Source organism: Chelonia mydas, chromosome 24, assembly GCF_015237465.2.
Source record: "Chelonia mydas isolate rCheMyd1 chromosome 24, rCheMyd1.pri.v2, whole genome shotgun sequence".
NCBI lineage: Eukaryota > Metazoa > Chordata > Testudines > Cheloniidae > Chelonia > Chelonia mydas.
In genome coordinates this window covers 16,951,603-16,972,667 of record NC_051264.2, presented here as the reverse complement: position 1 = coordinate 16,972,667, position 21,065 = coordinate 16,951,603, and the positions used below count along the sequence as shown (strand labels likewise).

The 21,065-nt window shown below is 49.9% G+C and overlaps 1 protein-coding gene across 1 annotated transcript; it reads left to right on the top strand.

Annotated features, from left to right (window-relative positions):
* The first annotated feature begins 2,943 nt into the window (after positions 1-2,943).
* On the top strand, positions 2,944-5,598 carry LOC102940236 (chemokine-like receptor 1). The gene is made up of 2 exons (XM_007062319.3): positions 2,944-3,025; positions 4,427-5,598. Exon 2 carries the CDS (start codon positions 4,428-4,430, stop codon positions 5,529-5,531), a length of 1,104 nt encoding a protein of 367 aa, XP_007062381.2. The 5' UTR covers positions 2,944-3,025; position 4,427; the 3' UTR covers positions 5,532-5,598.
* Positions 5,599-21,065: the final 15,467 nt, after the last annotated feature.

Below are 21,065 nucleotides of genomic sequence, written 5' to 3'. Positions count from 1 at the left end.
GAAATGCCATTGCCAGGTGGTAGATCCTTCATTAATTTGTCTGTATCAAATATGTTCGGTGTGGATAACTTGGGCAAGGTGTTCTCTAGCAATGAGCAATTTTGGGGGGAACCAACTGGAGAGAGCTGGTTTTCAGCGGGACTATGTGGAAATTAAGTCTCTTTAGAGGATCTCCAGTTGGCCGCTCAAAATGGTCACTAAAACTTTGACTTTTCTTCTTTCCTCTTTAGCACCGTGTCTCTCCGTTTCTTAATTAGCAGAGGTTTGCTAAAAGTGGAGGATGTATGAAATAAAACACCGGTGCTTACAGCTCTTTGGAGATGCAAATTGTGTCTGAATGGGGGACAGAGCAGCCAAGCTAATGAAGACAATAGATCTGAGTTATAGAAGAATTCTGATTTCTTCGTAAAAAAATAAAACATTCTCAATAAATTATTCACTATAAGGGGGATTCTCTGTAAGGGGAGTTTAGTTGATTAAAGCCGGAGTCTCTCAAAGGGCATGTTTAGTCTAGAGCAGAGAAGGGGAGTAAGCATCCTCAAATATATCAAAGGTTAATATAAAGAGTGATTATAAGCAGATATCAACACTGGTTCTCCATTTGTGAGGTAACTCCCTTCTCTTCATATGTCAGTATATTTATGTCTTCATCTGTAATTTTCACTCCATGCATCTGAAGAAGTGGGGTTTTTACCCACTGTAGGGGGGTGAGCACCCGCTCCAGCACTGAAGGGGTTTGAAAAGCCCTGCAGAGGGCTGGGGAAGGGAGTGAAATCCTGGCTGATTGGGGGAAGTGGCGGCAGCTGAGGGCCATGCCCCAATCAGGGCCCAGCTGGCTCTATAAAGGCTTTGAGCCAGAAGTTCCAGGAGAGTCTCTCTCTGCCTGTAGAGGGAGAAGGGCCTGGCTGCAAGGTGCTGAGTAGGACACCTAGATTGGAACAGGGCTGGGGAAGGGCCAGAGGAGCTGGGAGCTCTAGCCTGGAAAGGCCTATTAGGTACGGGGGCTGCAAGGGCAGCCACGGGTAGGCAGAGGCAGCAGCTTGAAACCCCCTCACCTGTGTTGAGTGGCTTATCCTGCAGTCTGCCCCAGGGAGCGGGGGCTTGGTGGTGACTGGCAGGAGCCTACGACTGAGGCGAGGTGGGGATAGTGGATGGAGTTTCCCCTGGGAGGGGGAGACCCAGAACTGTGGGGGTACTGCCAGGGGACAGCACCCAAGACAAGGGCACCGGGGTCCGGGAGGGACACGGGGGCCAGAGGCGGTGAGGCACCAGCCTGACAGAGGCGCTCCAGAGGCTGGACGCTAATTCCCTGAGACAACCAGCAGGAGGCGCTGCTGGGTGAGTCTGTGCCCCGTGACACCCATGAAAGCTTATGCTCAAATAAATCTGTTAGCCTTTAAGGGGCCACCAGATTCCTTGTTGTTTTTGTGGATACAGACTAACACGGCTACCCCCCGATACTTGTCACTGTAGTAAACGGCGACTCATTTGAAAATAGAACTTTAGGAGTGGGGTGCAGTGGGTTTGAGCAGGGGGAGCTGGGAGTCGGGATGCTCAGGTTCTATCCCAGCTCTGGGTAGGGTTGCCAGGTGTCCAGTTTTTGACCAGAATGCCTGGTCAAAAAAGGACCCTGGTGACTCCAGACAGCACTGCTGTTTGGGCCATCAAAAGTCCAGTTGGTGATGCAGCAGGGCTAAGACAGGCTCCCTACATGGCTCTGCTTGGCTCATGGAAGCAGCGGCATGTCCCACCTCCGGCTCCTAGGTGTAGGGGCAGCCAGGAGGCTCCGTGCGCGGCCCCTGCCCCAAGTGCCAGCTCCTTAGCTCCCATTGGGCGGGAACCCCAAACCCCTCATCCCCTGCCCCACCCAAGAGCCCACACCCTCAGCCAGAGCCCGCACCCCTTCCTGCATCCCAACCCACTGCCTCAGCCTGGAGCCTTCTTCTACACCCTGAATTACCCATTTCTGGCCCCACCCCGGAGGCCGCACCCCCAGCCAGAGCCCACACCCCAACCCCCTGAGCCAACCTGGTGAAAATTAGCGAGTGAGTGAATGAGGGTGGGAGAGAGAGAGAGCGACAGAGGGAGGGAGGATGGAGTGAGTGGGGGGCGGGGCCTCGGAGAAGAGGTGGGGCAAGGAGTGGGGCGAGGGTGTTCAGTTTTGTTTGAGTAGAAAGTTGGCAACCCTAGATCTGGGAGGGGAGTGGGGTCAAGTGGGTTAGAGCAGGGGGTGCTGGGACCCAGGACTCCTGGGTTCTATTCCAGCTCTGGGAAGGGAGTGCGATCTAATAGGTTAGAGTGCAGGGATGGGGGGCATCATTGGAACAGACCCAGGGGCCCATGTAACCTGGTGTCTCCCCCAACTCCACTATAGCAGATCAGACCCATGGGTCTATATAGACTGGTATCCTGCTCCCTCATTTAATGCCCCTTTGCGCTGCCCTAGAGCTTGGTATCCCGGCCTCCACCATGAGCCTAAGCCAGAGAACTGAGTTCCTGAAGGACTGGTAGGTAGAGGAAGAGCAGAGAGACAATGGGGATGGTCCAAGTGGGGTGGGAGAAGCAGAGGGGGTTGCTTCTTGCTAAAGGGAGCAGGGATGGAACGAGAGAGTCAGGACTCCTGGGGTCTCTCCCATGGTGTAGGAGGGGAATGCGGTCTAATGAGTTAGAACAGAGGTGAGGGTGGGAGCCGGGACTTCTGGGTTCTCTCCCCCATTCTGGGAGGGGAGTGAGGTCTACATGGGATAAGGAGGGGGAGCATGATAAAAAGCAAACAGGGAGCTGAGAATAATACCAGAGGTTGGGAGTGCAGGGCAGTCCTGAGAAGCTGTCTGATCCCTTTGCTAGCAACAAGTCACCAGAGGAAATGAAAGTACTGAGACAGCCCCAGGCCCAACCCCTTTCTCCTCCTTCCCCTTCCCATGACTCCTCCAAGCTTCCCAGCCTGGCCAGAGTGCAACCTGCCGGGGCCACGGGAGGAGACCAGCTCTGGAGATCCGTAGAGAGGCGTCCCTCTGAGACCGGGGTAAGGAAAGGCTCGGATCCCTCCAGCTCAGCCCTGGGTCCCTCCCACCTCCCCTCCCCAGGCAGGGTCCCTCTTGTGAGGAGTCCCCCAATACCCCAGCCTGCCCCCGACGGAGACGGTGGATCCCCCAGGAAGCTGATGGGGCTGTGGCTCCGCAGAGGGTGCGGTCAGGGCGACAGCTGGGCTGAATCCGGGAAGATTTGGGAACGGACCAGCAGACCCTGGGGGGTGGCTGTGGATGGAGCCTGCTGGCCCCTGATACCCACCAATGTGGAGGTGCCACCCCCACATCCAGCTGCTCCAGCCCTGGATGGGAGATATCCTATTCCCACCCCACATAACCACCCCAACCCTATTCCCACATCAGCACGGCTGCACCCCACTCCAGTCTGTGGGGGTGTGGCCTGGGTTGGCTCCTCCCTCTCCTACCCCCCCCCCCCCCACTGATTGGTCTGGTCAGAACTGGATTGGACCAGCCCCTGCCCCAGAAACTCCCCCCACTTTTATCTCTCAGTATCCTGCAGCCAGTTATTGAGTGTCATTGACGTGTGGCCAATCAGCGGAGGGCGTGGGGAAGTGGTTGCCAATTAGCAGGCAGTGTGGTGAGAGGAGAGGGGAAGGAAGCAGCTCCACCCCTCCAGGAGACAAAAGGGGAAATCCTGACGCCCCAGGAAAGGGAATGCCCCATTCCCTCTGCAAGGGGAAGAAAGGGGAGGGTTTTTCACCTTGTCTCACTCTACTTATCTCCAGAGCTGGTCAGGAAACTTTTGACAGGATGGTTTCATGTCTAAAACAGCTGATTCATTGACATCAAAGTTTTTCTGGGAATTTCACCAATTTCCTGACCCCAAAAAAGTTTTTTGGGAAAAAAAGTTGTGACAGGGCAGATGAAAAAATCCAATTATTCCAAAACCGCTTTTTTGTTTGGGAAAAATTAAGCTAATTATTATTTGTAAAAACAATTTAAAAGAAATAAAAAGCGGGTGGAATTGAAAATGCCACATTTAGAAATGGTCGGAAGAGAGGGTTTTGATGAGGGTGGATTCTCCACCATGGGCAATTTTGGTAGCAGGGTGGGATTGTTTTTAAGATATCTGCTCTAGTTCAAACAGGAATTAATTTGGGGACGTTCTCTGGCCTGTGTCGTAAAGGTCAGACTAGATTATCACAATGGTGCCTTCTGGCCTTGGAATCTATGGTTGTCCTGAACTGATTTTTGGTTTTTGGTCCATGAAAATATTGAGATTTCAAGATTTGGCTCCAATTCAGGATGGAACAATTTTTCAAAAGTTGAAAAAAGTGGCATTGGGAAAAACGTTTTCTGCCCAGCTCTGTTAACTCCCTGCTCTCTCGCCTCACCGGCGCAAACGGTGACAGTGGATCTGGGTTTGGTTGTTGTAGGATGGAGGAGACCACGCCCTTCCAGCCCCGCTGGGCCCACCCTGCCTTTCCATATGTGAACAGCACCTTACACCCCTTCTTCGGGAATCCCTACCAGCATGGAGAAGAGGGTGGAGCCCAGCGTGAGTGGACAGGAGTTCTCTTTGCCGTCCTCTTCAGTCTGGGATTCCTACTCGGAGTAGTGGGCAATGGCCTGGTTATCTGCATCGCTAGCTTCTGGATGACGAAGACGGTGGTCTCTATCTGGTATCTCAACCTGGCCGTGGCCGACTTCATCTTCACGTCCTTCCTCTCCATGGAGGTGGCCTATGCAGCGCTGAACTTCCACTGGCCCTTTGGCCAGACACTGTGTAAGATCCACAGCGCAGTGTCCTTCCTCAACCTCTTCGCCAGTGTCTTCCTCCTCACTGTCATCAGCGCCGACCGCTGCATCTCCATGGCCTGGCCAGTCTGGGCCCACAACCACCGCTCGCCCCGGCTGGCTTTCTGGGTGGCTGCAGCTGTTTGGCTTGCAGCTCTGGCTCTCAGCACACCTTATATAGTTTTCCGGGACATTAGGAGCTTCCCGCTTGAGGGGGACATCACCATCTGCTACAACAACTACATCCCAGTGGGGAACTTCACTAGGGAGGAGGTGGCCACATTATGGGAGCATCGACACCGGGCCATGGTGCTCACCTGCTTTGTGACTGGGTTCCTGGTGCCATTTGCCATCATCCTGACCTGCTACGGAGTCATCACTGCCAAACTGATGAGGAACCATGTAGTCCGCTCTGCCAGGCCCTACAAGATCATGGTGGCCGTCGTGACGGCCTTCTTCCTCTGCTGGTTCCCCTACCACCTCTCCACCCTATTGGCCATGTTGGCAAAGGGGGTGACTCCAGCAATACAGATTCTCCATGATGTCGCACTTCCCTTGGCCTACCTGAATAGCTGCCTCAACCCTGCCCTGTACGCCTTCATGGGCTGGGGCTGCAAGGACACGCTGTGGCTCTCCATGGTCTTGGCCTTCCAGAGGGCCTTCAGTGAGGCTGAGGTCAGGGCCACCCTCCCCAGCAAGAACCAGGACAGCAGTAGGTCAGAGGTGGAATTGCCCCCATTATGATCAGGCTACTCACCTCTCCCTTCCCCAAGCTGAGGATAGAACCCAGGAGTCCTGGCTCCTATTCTCCCCTCCCCCCCGCCCCAAATCTAACCTACTAGACCCCACTCCCCTCCCCTGAGCTGGGGATAGAACCCAGGAGTCCTGGCTCCCAGACCCCCCTGCTCCATTCACCAGACCCCACTCCCCTCCTGGAGCTATCACCTAGCTTGGATGGAATCCTGCTTGAGGCAAACAATAAAGGCCTCAGTTTTAACATTGATTCTGGCTCTGTTTTTCCTAAAAGAGGAAACAGCAGGGAAAGAGAAGCAGAACCTGCCACTTCCCCCAATTTACATTTGTCCACAGGATTAAGGAGAGTCAGCCAGCTGGGGTCAGGAGTTCAGTTCCCAGCCTGTAAGCCAGGACTTCAGATCAGGAGTTTCCGATGCTGTAAAAAAATCATGCATTTGCCTGTTTAGATGATAAAATCTTTGGGACTGATGCCCAGTGCCCCTGCTCTGACCCACTAGCCCCCCTCTTTTCCAGATCCAGGAAAGAACCCAGGAGTCCAAGGCCAGAAAGGATCATTGTGCTCATATAGTCTGACCTCCTGGATAACGCAGGCCATAGAATTTTCTAAAAAATTATGTCTAGTGTTTATCTTTCAGAAAAGCATCCAATCTTGATCTATAATTTGCCAGTGATGGAGAATCCATTGCAATCCTTGGTAGATTTCTCCAGTGATTAATTACCCTCACTGTTAAGCATTGCCTGCCACAGTCTGTCTATTAAGCCCTGAGAAGCAGGTGCATGGCCAAGCTGAGGAACCAGAAGATGTTGACCATCCTCTCCATGAAGAAGCCAGGGAGGAAGATGATGTAGTCATTCAAAAACATCCCGGCGAGGAAGGTCAGGCCAAAGAGCATCAGAAAGATGTAACATGATAATGTACACATCAGCTCTGTGTTCTTGGGGAACCAGGGGGCAGTACCCAGCCTCTCTGATTCATGAAAGACCCCCCCCGCCCCCCCCCGCAACCTCTGCTTGAACCAAAACCGATCAGAAGAAAGACTTACAAAAAGCAATGAAAAGGCGGTGGGAGACCCACCTAAACCCTTCCAGAGAAGGTTGACAGAATTAAGGCAACTCCCCTAGCCTCATTTGCATTGAAGAGGGGACAAGGAGGCATCTCCATTAGCAGACAGAATGGAGAACAGAGATTCCAAGGCAAGAACCGCAGGGAACTCTGGGACCAGAACAGCAGGGAAGCACGGCATGATGGGGGATCTCTGCTCCGGATGTCAATGAACCCACGCCTTCACACCCCCAGCTCATTAGTTATCAGACCAATTCTAGTAATAAATCCTTCATTGGTATCCAAAATACTGCAGCTCCCTAACTGCAATGTGAGCTCCCTCCAAGGAACACCGCCCATAGCCAGGAATGATCACCTCCCATGGTCTAGCCTGATCAAAACAACTTTAGTGTCCTCACTTGTTTACACATCAACAAATCTCGAGTTCTCCCTTGAACCATTGTTGTTTCTCTACAAAAACCCCGACCCACACTCAAGTAAGTGTTCTGATGCCTGGGTCCAACATCTGCATCACTTCCATTGAGACTTCATCTTCTCCTGACTGATCGTGCTGGGGGCTCTGCCTGTCTCCAGCACTCCAGACCCTCAGCTACCACCAACACCTGGGTCCCCTGATCGATTCAAGCTTCACAGAGTGGTAAGAACCCAGCTCTCGCTCTCTCTCTCTTTTAGGTATAGCCTTCTGACCCTGACTTGTGTGATCAGTTATAGTTTTCTAAACCTGACTTTTGCAATAAATTTAAGTTAGATTTAATAGTATCACAGTTTTGTTTGTTTTGGCTCCCCTATGATTATTACCTGGCAATAAATAACTTTCATGATTAAGCTGGTTGCCCCTCTCTCTCTCTCTCTCGCTCCCCCTCGTGGGTGGTTTTTGGTTTCTTCATTTGCTCTGCAGCAACGCTCCTCGTACCTAAGCTTAAGAACCCTGCAGCGCCCAAAAATCCTGTGGGGTTTGCTCATCAAGTGGGTTACGACCAGAACAATTGTACATGAAAGTGGGGATAGAGATGTGCTGAGTCCAGGGGCATATGAGGCTGACAGTTTGGAAATGCTGCTCGACCCGGCCTGCTGAGTCCAGGGACATCTAAGGGGTCAGCTTGGGAGCGCTGATTAACCCGGTCCTCTCAGATGGGCTCTGTTAATGTGTGTGTGCGCCTCTGATTCTGGGGGCTGCAAGAACCCACCCCTGGAGAACCGAGGTCCGGCAGGATAGCGCCATTGGGAGGGCCGAGCAGCAGGGAGAAGCAGAGCTCCGTATGAGAACACAAGTGACACAAGCAGTACGTGGATAGCATTACAGACCCCCCCCCCTCAGGTTTCAGAGTAGCAGGCACGTTAGTCTGTATCCGCAAAAAGAAAAGGAGGACTTGTGGCACCTTAGAGACTAACAAATTGATTTGAGCGTAAGCGAAAGCGAAAGCTGCGGAAAAGGACCTAGGGGTGACAGTGGACGAGAAGCTGGATATGAGTCAACAGTGTGCCCTTGTTGGCAAGAAGGCCAATGGCATTTTGGGATGTATAAGTAGGGGCATAGCGAGCAGATCGAGGGACGTGATCGTTCCTCTCTATTTGACATTGGTGAGGCCTCATCTGGAGTACTGTGTCCAGTTTTGGGCCCCACACTACAAGAAGGACGTGGATAAATTGGAGAGAGTCCAGCGAAGGGCAACAAAAATGATTAGGGGTCTAGAGCACATGACTTATGAGGAGAGGCTGAGGGAACTGGGATTGCTTAGTCTGCAGAAGAGAAGAATGAGGGGGGATTTGATAGCTGCTTTCAACTACCTTAGAGGTGGTTCCAGAGAGGATGGTTCTAGACTATTCTCAGTGGTAGAAGAGGACAGGACAAGGAGTAATGGTCTCAAGTTGCAGAGGGGGAGATTTAGGTTGGATATTAGGAAAAACTTTTTCACTAGGAGGGTGGTGAAACACTGGAATGCGTTACCTAGGGAGGTGGTAGAATCTCCTTCCTTGGAAGTTTTTAAGGTCAGACTTGACAAAGCCCTGGCTGGGATGATTTAGTTGGGGATTGGTCCTGCTTTGAGCAGGGGGTTGGACTAGATGACCTCCTGAGGTCCCTTCCAACCCTGATATTCTATGAAATCAATTTGTTAGTCTCTAAGGTGCCACAAGTACTCTAATAAATGAGCGTACCCCAAAGTAATGGGCAAATCTGGTAACAAATTGATGGAGGAACGTGGGCAGCATGTGACCCTAATCACATGGTATTTGTTGAGTGGTTGCTGTGGAATGGGGAAACTGAGGCACTGACCTGAGCAAACTGTCTCTTCCTTTTTCAGACTAAGCTCCTTTAGTGAGGTCTCTCTCTCTCTCTCTTCGGATATTTGGTAACGTCCTGTAACTTTTAAGTTAAGAATCGTGCCTAGAATAACTGTAGGACCATGCAGTAAGGAGTTAAAGAGGAGGGCAGGCTCTAGGCACCAGCAAACCAAGCACGTGCTTGGGACACCACTTTTCAAGGGGTGGCATTCTGGCACTTCGGGTGGCAAAAAGCCTAGAGCCAGCCCTGTTAAAGGGTTGTACTGTAAAAGTAAAGATTTTAGAGCAATACTGTGACTGCATGAAAGAGCTTTTGGTCGAGATCATTACTGAGATAAGGGAAGTAGAGATGGCTTGGGGGAAAAACCCTTGGCTGTTCGCTTGAGACAGGAGAAAACCAACAGGTTAGAGAGACGGGTAATGAAGAAGAGGAAATGCCCCTGGGAAAGGGGGTGCTTTAAGGGTGAGAATCCCCTGATTGGAGCGAGTCTGAGCTTTGAACAACATTGCACAACCTTTAAGCCACGGGGTAGCGCAAAGGATGCGGCTGCTGCATGGGCATTGTTTTATGCATGTCTGGACAGGGTTGAAATGGTAACGAGAAGGCAGGAACTGGAGCTGGAGAACAAGCAGTTACAACAGTGTTTGAAGAAATGTGAGGCCGACGGGTGTGAACTGATAGCAGAAAAGCTCAGACTGGTGGCTGTGCTTATAGGTGGACAAGAGGAGAGAGACCAGGCCGGCAGGGATGCAGAACAGTACAGGAAAGAGTTAACACACACACACACACAAATGTTGTTAGAAGAAGCGAAAGCAGGAAATCACTTCCTGGCAGATGAGAATAGGGAAGCAGCAGGCCATCAGGAGTGTGAGGCAGAGATTAGTAAATTGTGTGCCCAATTCAGTGCCCATGGGGGGTGGGGGGTAGCAGCTGTAAGGTTGAGAGAGAATTGCGATTTTGAGCCCTCTGGGGGGAAAAAAGAGAGACCCCCCGATGCTGACCCCAAAAACCCATTGAAGCCCGACTGGCCACACATGCATAATGTTGCCCCTGTTTCCACAAGGGAGCTGGTCACGGACGTAGTAAGGTGGTCTCCTAGTCAGGCCAAGGCTATTGCCGAGAGACTGGGGCCACGGAACCGTGACACAGCCGTGGCATGGCTGCCCCGTGTTTGGCAAATGCACCCCTCTGCTGATGGCATGGACTTAACCCAATTGGCTCAGTCATGCGCCTCTCCTTGTGACGCAGATGCTCTGGACATAGGCTTAGGTTCTTGGGGGCGGACTGCCCCTGGACCTCGGAAGTGGATGGTCAGTGCTCTTAAAATATTCCTGCCTGCGTCTTCCCTTAAGAAACTGTATATAATGGAAGAGCAAAAACCAGAAGAGGCCCCCGAAGCTTACCTAATTCAAAGAAAGAGGCTGGCAGCTCTCTCTGATTCATTACCCCAGACAGAAGAGAATGGGATTATCACTGCCCGTTATCAGGGACCCGGATTAGTACAGAGCACTTATGCAGGACTAAATTCTCAGACAAAACGGACCCTGGGATCTGTGGATATAGAACACCTCACCTGGAATGACCTAGAGGCAAAACTCAAACGGGCAGGGGATTTGCTGCGAGAGACGGGTGTCTTAAAAAGGCAAATCAGCAAAAAGACTAGCTCAGAGCCAGTGCAGGCTATCGCATTTGTGAATAATGGTCCTCACCCTGCCAGTTGCCCTCCCAATGATGACCCCCTACCTCCCACAACTCTGGCCTGCGCCGCCCCAAGGAGACCCGTAGGAACATGATTTGGATGGAGCTGGTGAAGTTAGGGGAGGATATGGGAAAATACGATAGTCAGCTCCTCAGCATCCTGATTCAGGCTTTGTCTCAGGTGATGCAGAGAACAGACTGAATGCAGGGAGCCCCCCCCTCCTCCCGCTGTCCCAGTACGGAGTGCGTTCCCCACGCTCACTCCCTGTCAAAACCAGATCCCTGCCCCCTCCTCTGAGTGGAGGCTCTCGAGGGAGTCGGCCAAGCAGTAGGGATGCCCAGGTCCCCGCGGGCCTCCCCAGCTGATCGCAAGACTTCAGTGCGACGTATGGGGGAGACCCACTGGGAGGGCTACAGTGGGGAACCCAGAGATATTCGCCCAATTGCCAGTGGACACCGGAGCATCAGTAAACATTCTAAGTCCCCAGTGGATCTCCGGAGGGAGACCCACTGATAAACAGGTTATCAAGGAAAGAACTGGAGACACCCGGGTGACTCACACAAAGGGACATCAGAAAAATCACTCCAAAGAGGCACATTGGAACAACCGAGCTGGTGCCTTAGCCAAAGCTGCTGCTGCTAGTGACCACGCTAGAGACACAGACCAGGTAGAACAAACAGAGGCAGTAACTACCCGGGGAAAAACTTTAGGCAAAGAATAGATACCTTGGGCTTAAGTCCCCATCAAGATGGGGATGCAGAAATCTGGTCCTTAGCCAGGATAGGGAAAGATCCCACAGAAAAATACAGGGTTGAGCAGGTTGTAAATGTCTGGTGGGCAGTGGACACAGGTGGTCAAAGGCACTGGATAGTCGCCAGCCAGGTACGGGGGGGACCTGATTCCGTTTGTGCATGAGCAAGGGCATAGAGGAAAAGGGGGTACTTTAAACAGGGTTAAAGATACAGGGTGGTGGCCAGGCATGGGAGCGGATATCGATCCGTGGTGTGATAATTGTCTGCAGTGTGCCATGGTTAATGCTGATGGCCAGGTTCAGAAACATGGGTTGGGGCATAGAGGGTAGATTCAGATGGATTACATAGGCCCTTTACCCACCACCAGCAGGGGGATTAAATACTGCCAGGTAATAGCAGATCCCTTCTCCAAATGCGTGGACGCCATCCCTACTAAAACCAACCCTGCCTCGGTCACGGCCAAGCAGCTCTTTAATATGGTTTTCTCAAGAACAGGAATTCCCAGAGTAATTGATTCAGACTTGGGATCCCATTTTGTGGGAGATGTTCTGCCAGAGCTACGTAAGGCTTTCGGCATTAAGCACCGTTTCCACATAGCTGGGCACCCCGAGTCCTCTGCACAAGTTGAATGAACCAATCGCACGCTAAAGGAAGCTTTGAAAAAACAAGTAAAGTGCTCAGGGAGGGATGGGGATGAAAAGCTACCAATCGTCTGAATGGCTCAAAGATGCTCCACAGCGATCCATGGGTACACTCCCTTTGAAGTTATGACTGGAAGGCAAGTGCGCATGCCTGGAAGTTGGTCATTGGGAGTGGAGCTGCCTAGTGCCTGGGAAGGGAAGGTGGGAACAGATGAACGGGTACGACCCTGAGCAGAGACGATCGCTGCGTTGCACAAGTGAGTGGCAGCACAGACAGGCATCATACAGCAAAACCTGGACAAAAAACTAGACTGGGGAAAACCTCCTTTGATATGGGAATTAGGCCAACCAGTGATGGACAGAAGGTTTTCAGCAAAGGAGCACTCTGTGACACACACATGGGATGGCCCCTGCTTTACTGTGAATCAGGCCAGCCCCAGCGTTTATCAGGTAGAAATCCTGAATGGAAAAAACGGGAAACGCTGGCGGAAATGGTTTCATTCCTCACAGCTCAAAGAGTGGACGGGTAAACCAGCTGACCCCCAAGGAATAGTAGAACTGTCTTCTCCATCCTGCCGGCAAGAAGGAACGGCTCGGGGCCATTGGAAAATACGTGTCGGGTGAGCTTGTCAGTGCCTACCCCGATGTTGAGTCAGGAAAAGGCCAGAGAAGTCCTCGACTTATTATGGCCACCCTCAAGTAGGTGACTGCTTCATGGTCACTCTGCACTATTGATCCCAGACTCCCCCAGTATATATGGGGGGAGTGTGGAAATTTGTTCTCTCTTCTCTGTTCTCACAGGTCCCGAACACGAGCCATGACATCCCAATGGTGCACCAGCACCCTGCTGTTCATAAGTGTCTGGGGTCTGATGCTGTCCAGGCTCTATGCTGAACCTGTGATCCTCTGAGCCTCTGGAGGTGCTGGCCAGCTGGAGCCCAGGAAGAAAATTGCTCTGCCACATGCCTGGATTCTATGGGAAGGGGAGCAGCCCCCTGGCCCTGCAACATCGCTACCAGTTCTACACTGTCGGCAACTCCTTGGGTTGCCCCATGGAAAGCATTGCCAATTGCACGCAGAGTGCCACCGGGGAGTCACTCAAGTTTTGATACCACGCCAGGCTCTGTCCCATTCTTCTGTAAGCCGTTGTGGTCTCGAAAGGGACGTACACCATCAAACACACGCAGTGACAGCCTCCCGGGTAGCGGAAGGTGCAGGATAGTCCTGGTTTCCTCTGCTGTTTGGGGATCAACTATGCCCCTATGTGTCATCATTGTCATTGGAACACAGACACCTCCGTTACCCGGAGATGAACTGCAGCTGTCTCTGATCACGCCAGCAGGAAAAATATCACACGGTTCCTTGTAAACTGGGAACCGCTGAATTGGACTTTAGCTGGAATGACCAGACTCAGCAAGACTGGGTAGTTCCATTATAGGGCACACGTTGTGACAAGCTCATGCCAACAATTCGGTTTAAATTCTATGGACACACTGCCATTTCAGAGGGATCCCATGCCCCTGGATTGTACAGAATGGAATTGGGCCAAAAACAAAAACCAGTTTTAAATGTTGACCCTCTGATCACAAACCTCACTCCCCTCCCATGTTTAAGAGCCCCAGTTTCAGGACCCCACATGTTAAAATTCGATCAACAACAACAAGAACATTTGGTCCTTCAACCTCAGACTTCTCTGAAGGAAGTTCGCATCCACGTAGAAGGCCTGAATATCTCTCACATTGCACCTGCATGCGCTCCCTTGATTGGAACTAGCCATAAGGGCTGGGATGAATGGGTAAGAATGTGGCAAGGGGCCGACCATGTAAATAGAGTTAAAAGGGAATTAAGTGTTTGGATTTCACCTGTAGGAACAGGAATCTCTTTAGTTGATGCCACAAACGTAGAAGTTCTGGCTAATAAACTATCATATGCCACCGAAAACATAGAAAAGATGGGAACCCCGTTAACAGCATCTTTGAAACAGTTAAGTGCGGAACAGCAGTTAATAAGTAAGGTATTACCTGGGTGGGAAAGACTCATAGAAAAAGATGAATAGTTAATGATGTCTGGTGCACAGTCCTTCCAGAATAATGTCTCATTGACTTCAGTGTGTGAGCAAGCTCAGGCTCTCACCCAGAACGTAATCATGGGAATGATTCAGCAAGCCATAGCAGGACAAATTCCCATGGAAGCAATCAACTTGATTCGGCCCCATGTAACGGAGACAGAATTAGTCCTCCGGCCCTGGTGGAGACTAGTTAACATTCGTACAATCACCGCCAGCAAAGCTTGCAGTTATTCCTGATAACTGTGGCAGGCAAAGAAATCAGAGTAATCCACCCAGTAGTCCCACTGGGATTACATGTTAGTGGTAACTCAGTAATGTACTCCAGAGATCCTAACACATGGGCCTGGCAAAAAGATAATGTGTGAAACACAGTAAATGTAAAGGTGTCGGAGAAAAGAAGGTTTGGGCTAAACCTGTGAAGACCAAGCATTGGAGGAACACGATGAATGCTTCTTCCCACAGCCTGGGAATAAGTCTTACTGTTGCTTCGATGTTATCCGTGTGTTATTGTCTATGTTGGTAACGCGCGTGTGTGTGTAAGAATGAGATGTTATATTGTATTGATTAATGGACATTGGATTCCACCCATGGTGCCGTACGTTAATCGCTGTGTCGGTAATGCAACCACCGTTGTTAGTTGTGATGTTAAGTTTACTGTGCCTATATGGGGTGTACAACAATTGAAAGCCAATCCTGAGCTCTACAAGGAGGTTTTCCCCCATTTCACTGAGCATGGGTCTCACTGCCATTAAAGGGACTATTAACTCATCCCTCCTTACAAACTGAGCTGCTGAAGCTCCGAACTTTGGGGGAGAATGGCAAACTCGAGATTCAACACCACAACCAGGAGATCTCTAGGCTAGCAGCTACAACACAGGCCTTCACTCCTGGTGGGAGACTTTGCTTGGGTGGAGCCTCAGGGCAACAGGTCTTTTGAATGTCCTGCTTCACCCCATTGTGGTGATCATCGGTTTCCAAATTATACTAGCAATTGGTCTGGTTCTACTGGTTTGCTGGATCCAGCAAATGATGGGGCAGCTGCAATGGATGGAAGATCAGACCTGGTACCACGGAGTAAAGATGTGATGGGGATACTCACTCAGTGCAAGCACCCCAGCAACGGGTGGACTTGTTACCTAACAGCTCTGTGTTCTTGGGGAACCAGGGCACAGAACCCAGCCTGTCTGATTCACAAAAGACCTTCCCCGCTCAGTCTCTGCTTGAACCAAAACTGATCAGAAGAAAGACTTACAAAAAGCAGTCAAAAGGCGGTGGGAGACCCACCTAAACCCCTCCAGAGAAGGTTGACAGAATTAAGGAAACTCCCCTAGCCTCATTTGCATTGAAGAGGGGACAAGGAGGCGTCTCCATTAGCAGACAGAATGGAGAACAGAGATTCCAAGGCAAGAACCGCAGGGAACTCTGGGACCAGAACAGCAGGGAAGCACTGCATGATGGGGGATCTCTGCTCCAGATGTTAATGAACCCACGCCTGCACACCCCCAGCTCATTAGTTATCAGACCAATTCTAGTAATAAATCCTTCATTGGTATCCAAAATAGTGCAGCTCCCTAATTGCAATGTGAGTTCCCTCCAAGGAACACCGCCCGTAGCCAGGAATGATCAGCTCCCATGGTCTAGCCTGATCAAAACAGCTTTGGTGTCCTCCCTTGTTTACACATCAACAAATCTCGAGTTCTCCCTTGAACCATTGTTGTTTCTCTACAAAAACCCCGACCCACACTCAAGTAAGTGTTCTGATGCCTGGATCCAACATCTGCATCACTTCCATTGGGACTTCATCTTCTCCTGACTGATCGTGCTGGGGGCTCTGCCTGTCTCCAGCACTCCGGACCCTCAGCTACCACACACCTGGGTCCCCCGATCGATTCCAGCTTCGCAGAATGGTAAGAACCCAGCGCGCGCGTGCGCGCGCTCTCTCTCTCTCTCTCTCTCTCTCTCTCTCTCTCTCTCTCTCTCTCTCTCTCTTTTAGGTACAACCTTCTGACCCTGACCTGTGTGATCAGTTATAGTTTTCTAAACCTGACTTTTGCAATCAAATTTAAGTTAGATTTAATATTATCCCTGTTTTGTTTGTTTGGCTCCCCTATGGTTATTACCTGGCAAATAACTTCCATGGTTAAGCTGGTTGCCTCTCTCTTTCCATGTTCTGGTGAGGATGAGTCACTAGAAAAAAAATGGAGAATTTGACCCGCATGCTAATATATTTTTGATGAATGTGTTTTCCAAAGGAAATCTGCCTTTTCTAAGAAATTCATAATTTTGTGAAACCAATCACTCCCCCTCTTCCCAAATAAGCCATTCGCAGTGTTGGTACCTTTCATGATTTTATCACGATTCGCACCATATTTCATATAACCTCCAGCTCCTGGAAACAACCTCAGCTTTCGTTTGAAAAAAAATTGTTTCTAGCCATTGTAGTTGCAGAAAACAAAGGGGAGTGGGGTCTAGTGGGTTTGAGCAGTGTAAAACCTGTCCATTTCCGTGCCTATGTTCTCACCTCTTCATGGAGACAGGGATAGAACCCCAGAGTTCTGACTCCCAGTCTTCCTGCTCTAACCCACTAGACCCCACTCCCCTCCCAGAACCAGGCATGGAACCCAGGAGTCCTGACTGCCAGCCCTGGCTCCTTCACAGTCTGCTCTCGGCAATCCCCAGAAAACTAGTCATCCTCAGTGGAGTTTTCCCAGGGGCCACAGCACAATACTTAATCAAGATGACCTCCATCTCTGTTTCCCTTGGTGAGAAGGGGCCGGGGCCATGCCAGAACGTGGCTGTGTCCCAGCAGGGCCCCTCAAAACAGCCCTGGATGTCAGTCTTTGTCTCTTAGAACCATGGTGCTGATTCTGCACAGCAAGAGCCGGGGGTGGGGGGGACCACATGACTTTCAGATCACAGCAAGAAATGCCCGAAGCCTCTGAGGCTTTGCAGAGGCTGTTGGACCCAACCCCCATCTGCACCTTCCCCCCACCCAGCAAAACCCACATCAGAACAGCTTCCTGTCCGCAGACAGAGACCATCTCTGGGAGCCACGTCGAGCACGCAGGATTGACTCTACGATGCCACGGCCGCCTGAGGCACGGGTAAGAAAATGATCCTCCTTGCCATCTCTTTCTCTTCCCCACCCCGTTTTGAAGGAGAACCCCCCTTCCATCATCTGGATTGCACCCCCCCTTGCGTCCCTTCCCCTGCTTCAATCCTTGGTTGTCTTTGGGAACCTCTCAGTCTTAGCAAAAGTGGTTGATTAATTTCTTCCCGGCCACGTCTCCCTCTGGCTTTCTGCACCCAGTGGGGGCATTTCCCTCTCTTTATCACTCCCTGCCTCAGAGACTTGAATTGACATCCCTTGACCAAACAGATACCAATTTTGATGTGTGAGGTTCAGTTAATTTCATCCCAGACTGTGCAGAGTTAGTGATCTCCAAAGACCCTTCCTATTCCACTTTCCACTGTCCTGCTGCTGTGGTTATGATCTCTTCCTCTCTCATCCCTTGCTTTGGATGCTTTGTCAATGGTCCTTTGCGAAGCAGAAGCCAATTTTGAGTCGAGGCAGGTCAGTTAATTTCTTTTTAGGATTGGTGGAGTTTGTAGTCTCTGCAGACACTCCGTGCTCCGTCTCCCTCTGTCTGTCAGCATGGATCAGCAATCGATGGTGTGGAGTGGTATGGGTGAGGAGGGACAGGTATGTTCAACCTGGCACAGGAGACGTTCTCTTGTATCCCTTTGTTAAACAAAGGCAGATTTGGTGCTGAGCTAGGTTGGTTTCCCAGGAGGATGCAGCACCAGTGATGCAAAATCTGGACCGTTCCTTAGTGCCGTTTGTTGATTTACAGCATGAACAGACGTCCTTAATTCACAAATGCAATGCTTTTCTAGAGAGGCATCAGCCAAAGTTACCACTGCCCCATGCCCGCGGAGCGGCTCTGTCAGGTCTAGATCTCTCTCTCTGTCGCTGCTGGAATCTAGCTCCTAAAAGAAAAGGAGTACTTGTGGCACCTTAGAGACTAACCAATTTATTTGAGCATAAGCTCCTAAAAGACACTGTTCTTTGTTTCTGACTCATCTCCTGGACTCTTCATCTACCCTGAATTCCTCTTGTAAGACCTGATGTGGAAAGACAGCAGGAGTATTCATTAACAGAGCTTATTGGGAAATGGGGGGTTTCTCCAGGGAAGATTTCAATGAAAAGGGGGAGGGGGGAATTGCTTTCATCAACCATTTTCTGCAGAAAAAAGTGATGGTTGGTTGGAAAAACAGAGAGAGAGAGAGAGTAGGAACCGAAAGCTGAACTGTGTGTGTGTGTGTGTGTATGGAGGGAGGGGGAGATGGAAAACTGAACATTTCTGGCTAAAATATTTAGGCCAAGAACTACAGAAAACAAACTAAAGAGAAAAGCTGAAAACCGCAAAAAGCCAAACTATTTTTGGATGAAATATGTTGATTTTCAGCTTCCCCACTAAAAATAATCGTTGTTTTTTCACACTTTCTGACACCTCCCATGAAAATTTTCCTTTCCTCGAAACCCAGTTTCCCGCTGAAAAAATGTTTTGTCCAGCTCTATTAAGCCTCCTTTTATGCAACTGCTCTGCAATAGGCAAGAGCCTTACAAAGCTTGTGTGATAAATAAAGGTGGGGGGGGAGCTCCCTTTGATAGACACCCAGCCAGCCAGTTAGCTGTAAAAGCCCTCTTGGTAGCTGTTCTCTAATTGCTTTAACTGTAATGGGTTAAAAAGTCCCCCAGGTTTAAAAAAGAAAAAAGAAAAGTGGGCACCTGATCAAAAGAGCTGGTGGGAAGGTAGAACTCTTTAACCCTTTACAGGTAAAGCAAGTAAAGAACAGCTACCAAGAGCTAACTGGCTGGCTGGGTGTCCATCAAAGAGAGCTAATCTCCACCTTTATTTATCACAGCTTGCCTGCCCATTGAGACAAAAGAGACCACTTCTCTGTTTAAAGCCCCATAACTGAGTCATTGATTCTAAGCCCCAAAGGGACTACTGGGATAATCTAATCCAGGGGTTCATGCACCCCTGGGAGTACGCAGAGGTCTTCCAGGGGGTACATCAATGTATCAAAGATTTGCCGAGGTTTACAACTGGCTACACAAAAAGCACTAGCGAAGTCAATACAAACTGAAATTTCACACAGAAGAGATGAGAAAGTCAGCAATTGTTCAGTAGTCGTGTGCTGTGATGATTTTGTATTTTTATGCCTGATTTTGTAAGCAAGTCGTTTTTAAGTGAGGTGAAACCTGGGGCTACGCAAGACAAATCAGACTTCATAGACTATCAGGGTTAGAAGGGACCTCAGGAGGTCATCTAGTCCAACCCCCTGCTCAAAGCAGGACCAATCCCCAACTAAATCATCCCAGCCAGGGCTTTGTCAAGCCTGACCTTAAAAATTTCTAAGGAAGGAGATTCCACCACCTCCCTAGGTAACGCATTCCAGTGCTTCACCACCCTCCTAGAGAAAAAGTTTTTCCTAATATCCAACCTAAACCTCCCCCACTGCAACCTGAGACCATTACTCCTTGTTCTGTCATCTGCTACCACTGAAAACAGTCTAGATCCATCCTCTTTGGAACCCTCTTTCAGGTAGTTTGAAAGCAGCTATCAAATCCCCCCTCACTCTTCTCTTCCGCAGACTAAACAATCCCAGTTCCCTCAGCCTCTCCTCATAAGTTATGTGCTCCAGTCCCCTAATCATTTTTGTTGCCCTCCGCTGGACTCTTTCTAATTTTCCCACATCCTTCTTGTAGTGTGGGGCCCAAAACTGGACACAGTACTCCAGACGGGGCCTCACCAATGTCGAATAGAGGGGAACGATCACGTCCCTCGATCTGCTGGCAATGCCCCTACATATACATCCCAAAATGCCATTGGCCTTCTTGGCAACAAGGGCACACTGCTGACTCATATCCAGCTTCTCGTCCACTGTCACCCCTAGGTCCTTTTCTGCAGAACTGCTGCCTAGCCATTTGGTCCCTATTCTGTAGTGGTGCATGGGATTTTTTCATCCTAAGTGCAGGACTCTGCACTTGTCCTCATCAGATTTCTTTTGGCCCAATCCTCTAATTTGTCTAGGTCCCTCTGTATCCTAACCCTACCCTCCAGCGTATCTACCACTCCTCCCAGTTTAGTGACTTCTGTAAGGGGTGCAGTAATCTGGAAAGATTGCGAACCACTGCTCTAGTCTGACCTCCTGTTTAACACAGGCCAGAGAACTTCCCCAGAATAGTTCCTGTTTGAACTAGAGTAGATCCTCTAGAAAAATATCCTGCCTTGATTTAAAAATAGCCATTGATGTAGAACCCACGACAGCCCTCGGTACATTGTCCCAATGGTTAATTCTCTTTGCTGTTAAATTGCACCTAGTTTGAATTTCTCTAGCTTTAAACTTCCAGCCATTGGATCGTGTTCTAGTCGCCATTGGATCTTGTTCCTCTAGGTAGGTGGGTACTTATAGACTGGAGTAAGCTCACCCCCTAACCATCTCTTTGAAAGTATAACATTATCTTTTGTCATAATGTTGTATTTGCACTCTGGGTTTTGTGTTTTCTTGTTCAGTAGAGAGTGGCCTTAGCACCAGAACTGACTGACAGGTTGTGACCGAATTTTTTTTCCGTTGGAAAATACAATCTCGTCGAACTCAAAGTGTTTCCCCAAAGCATTCAAGTCTGGTGACATTTTTCAAGGATGAAATTCAAAGGGGGAAATGAATTTTTTTTCATTTTGTCTCAAATTGCAGTTTTCGTTTCAAGTTAGTTTCTTGAAAGTGGAACGAATCTTGCTTTCCAGGTTGGGGATTTCGCAAAAAAATGTTCCATTTCAACAGCATTATTTTTTTAACTGAAAATGTTGATTGAAAATTTTTAGCCACATTGAAACATTTCCTCCTCCTTTCAAATGGCTACTTTCATCTTGTTTGTGTTTTAAAACACCCAATGACTTTGGCTTTTGACTTCCAGCTGCAGGATTCTTGGTGGCCATTGGAAAAG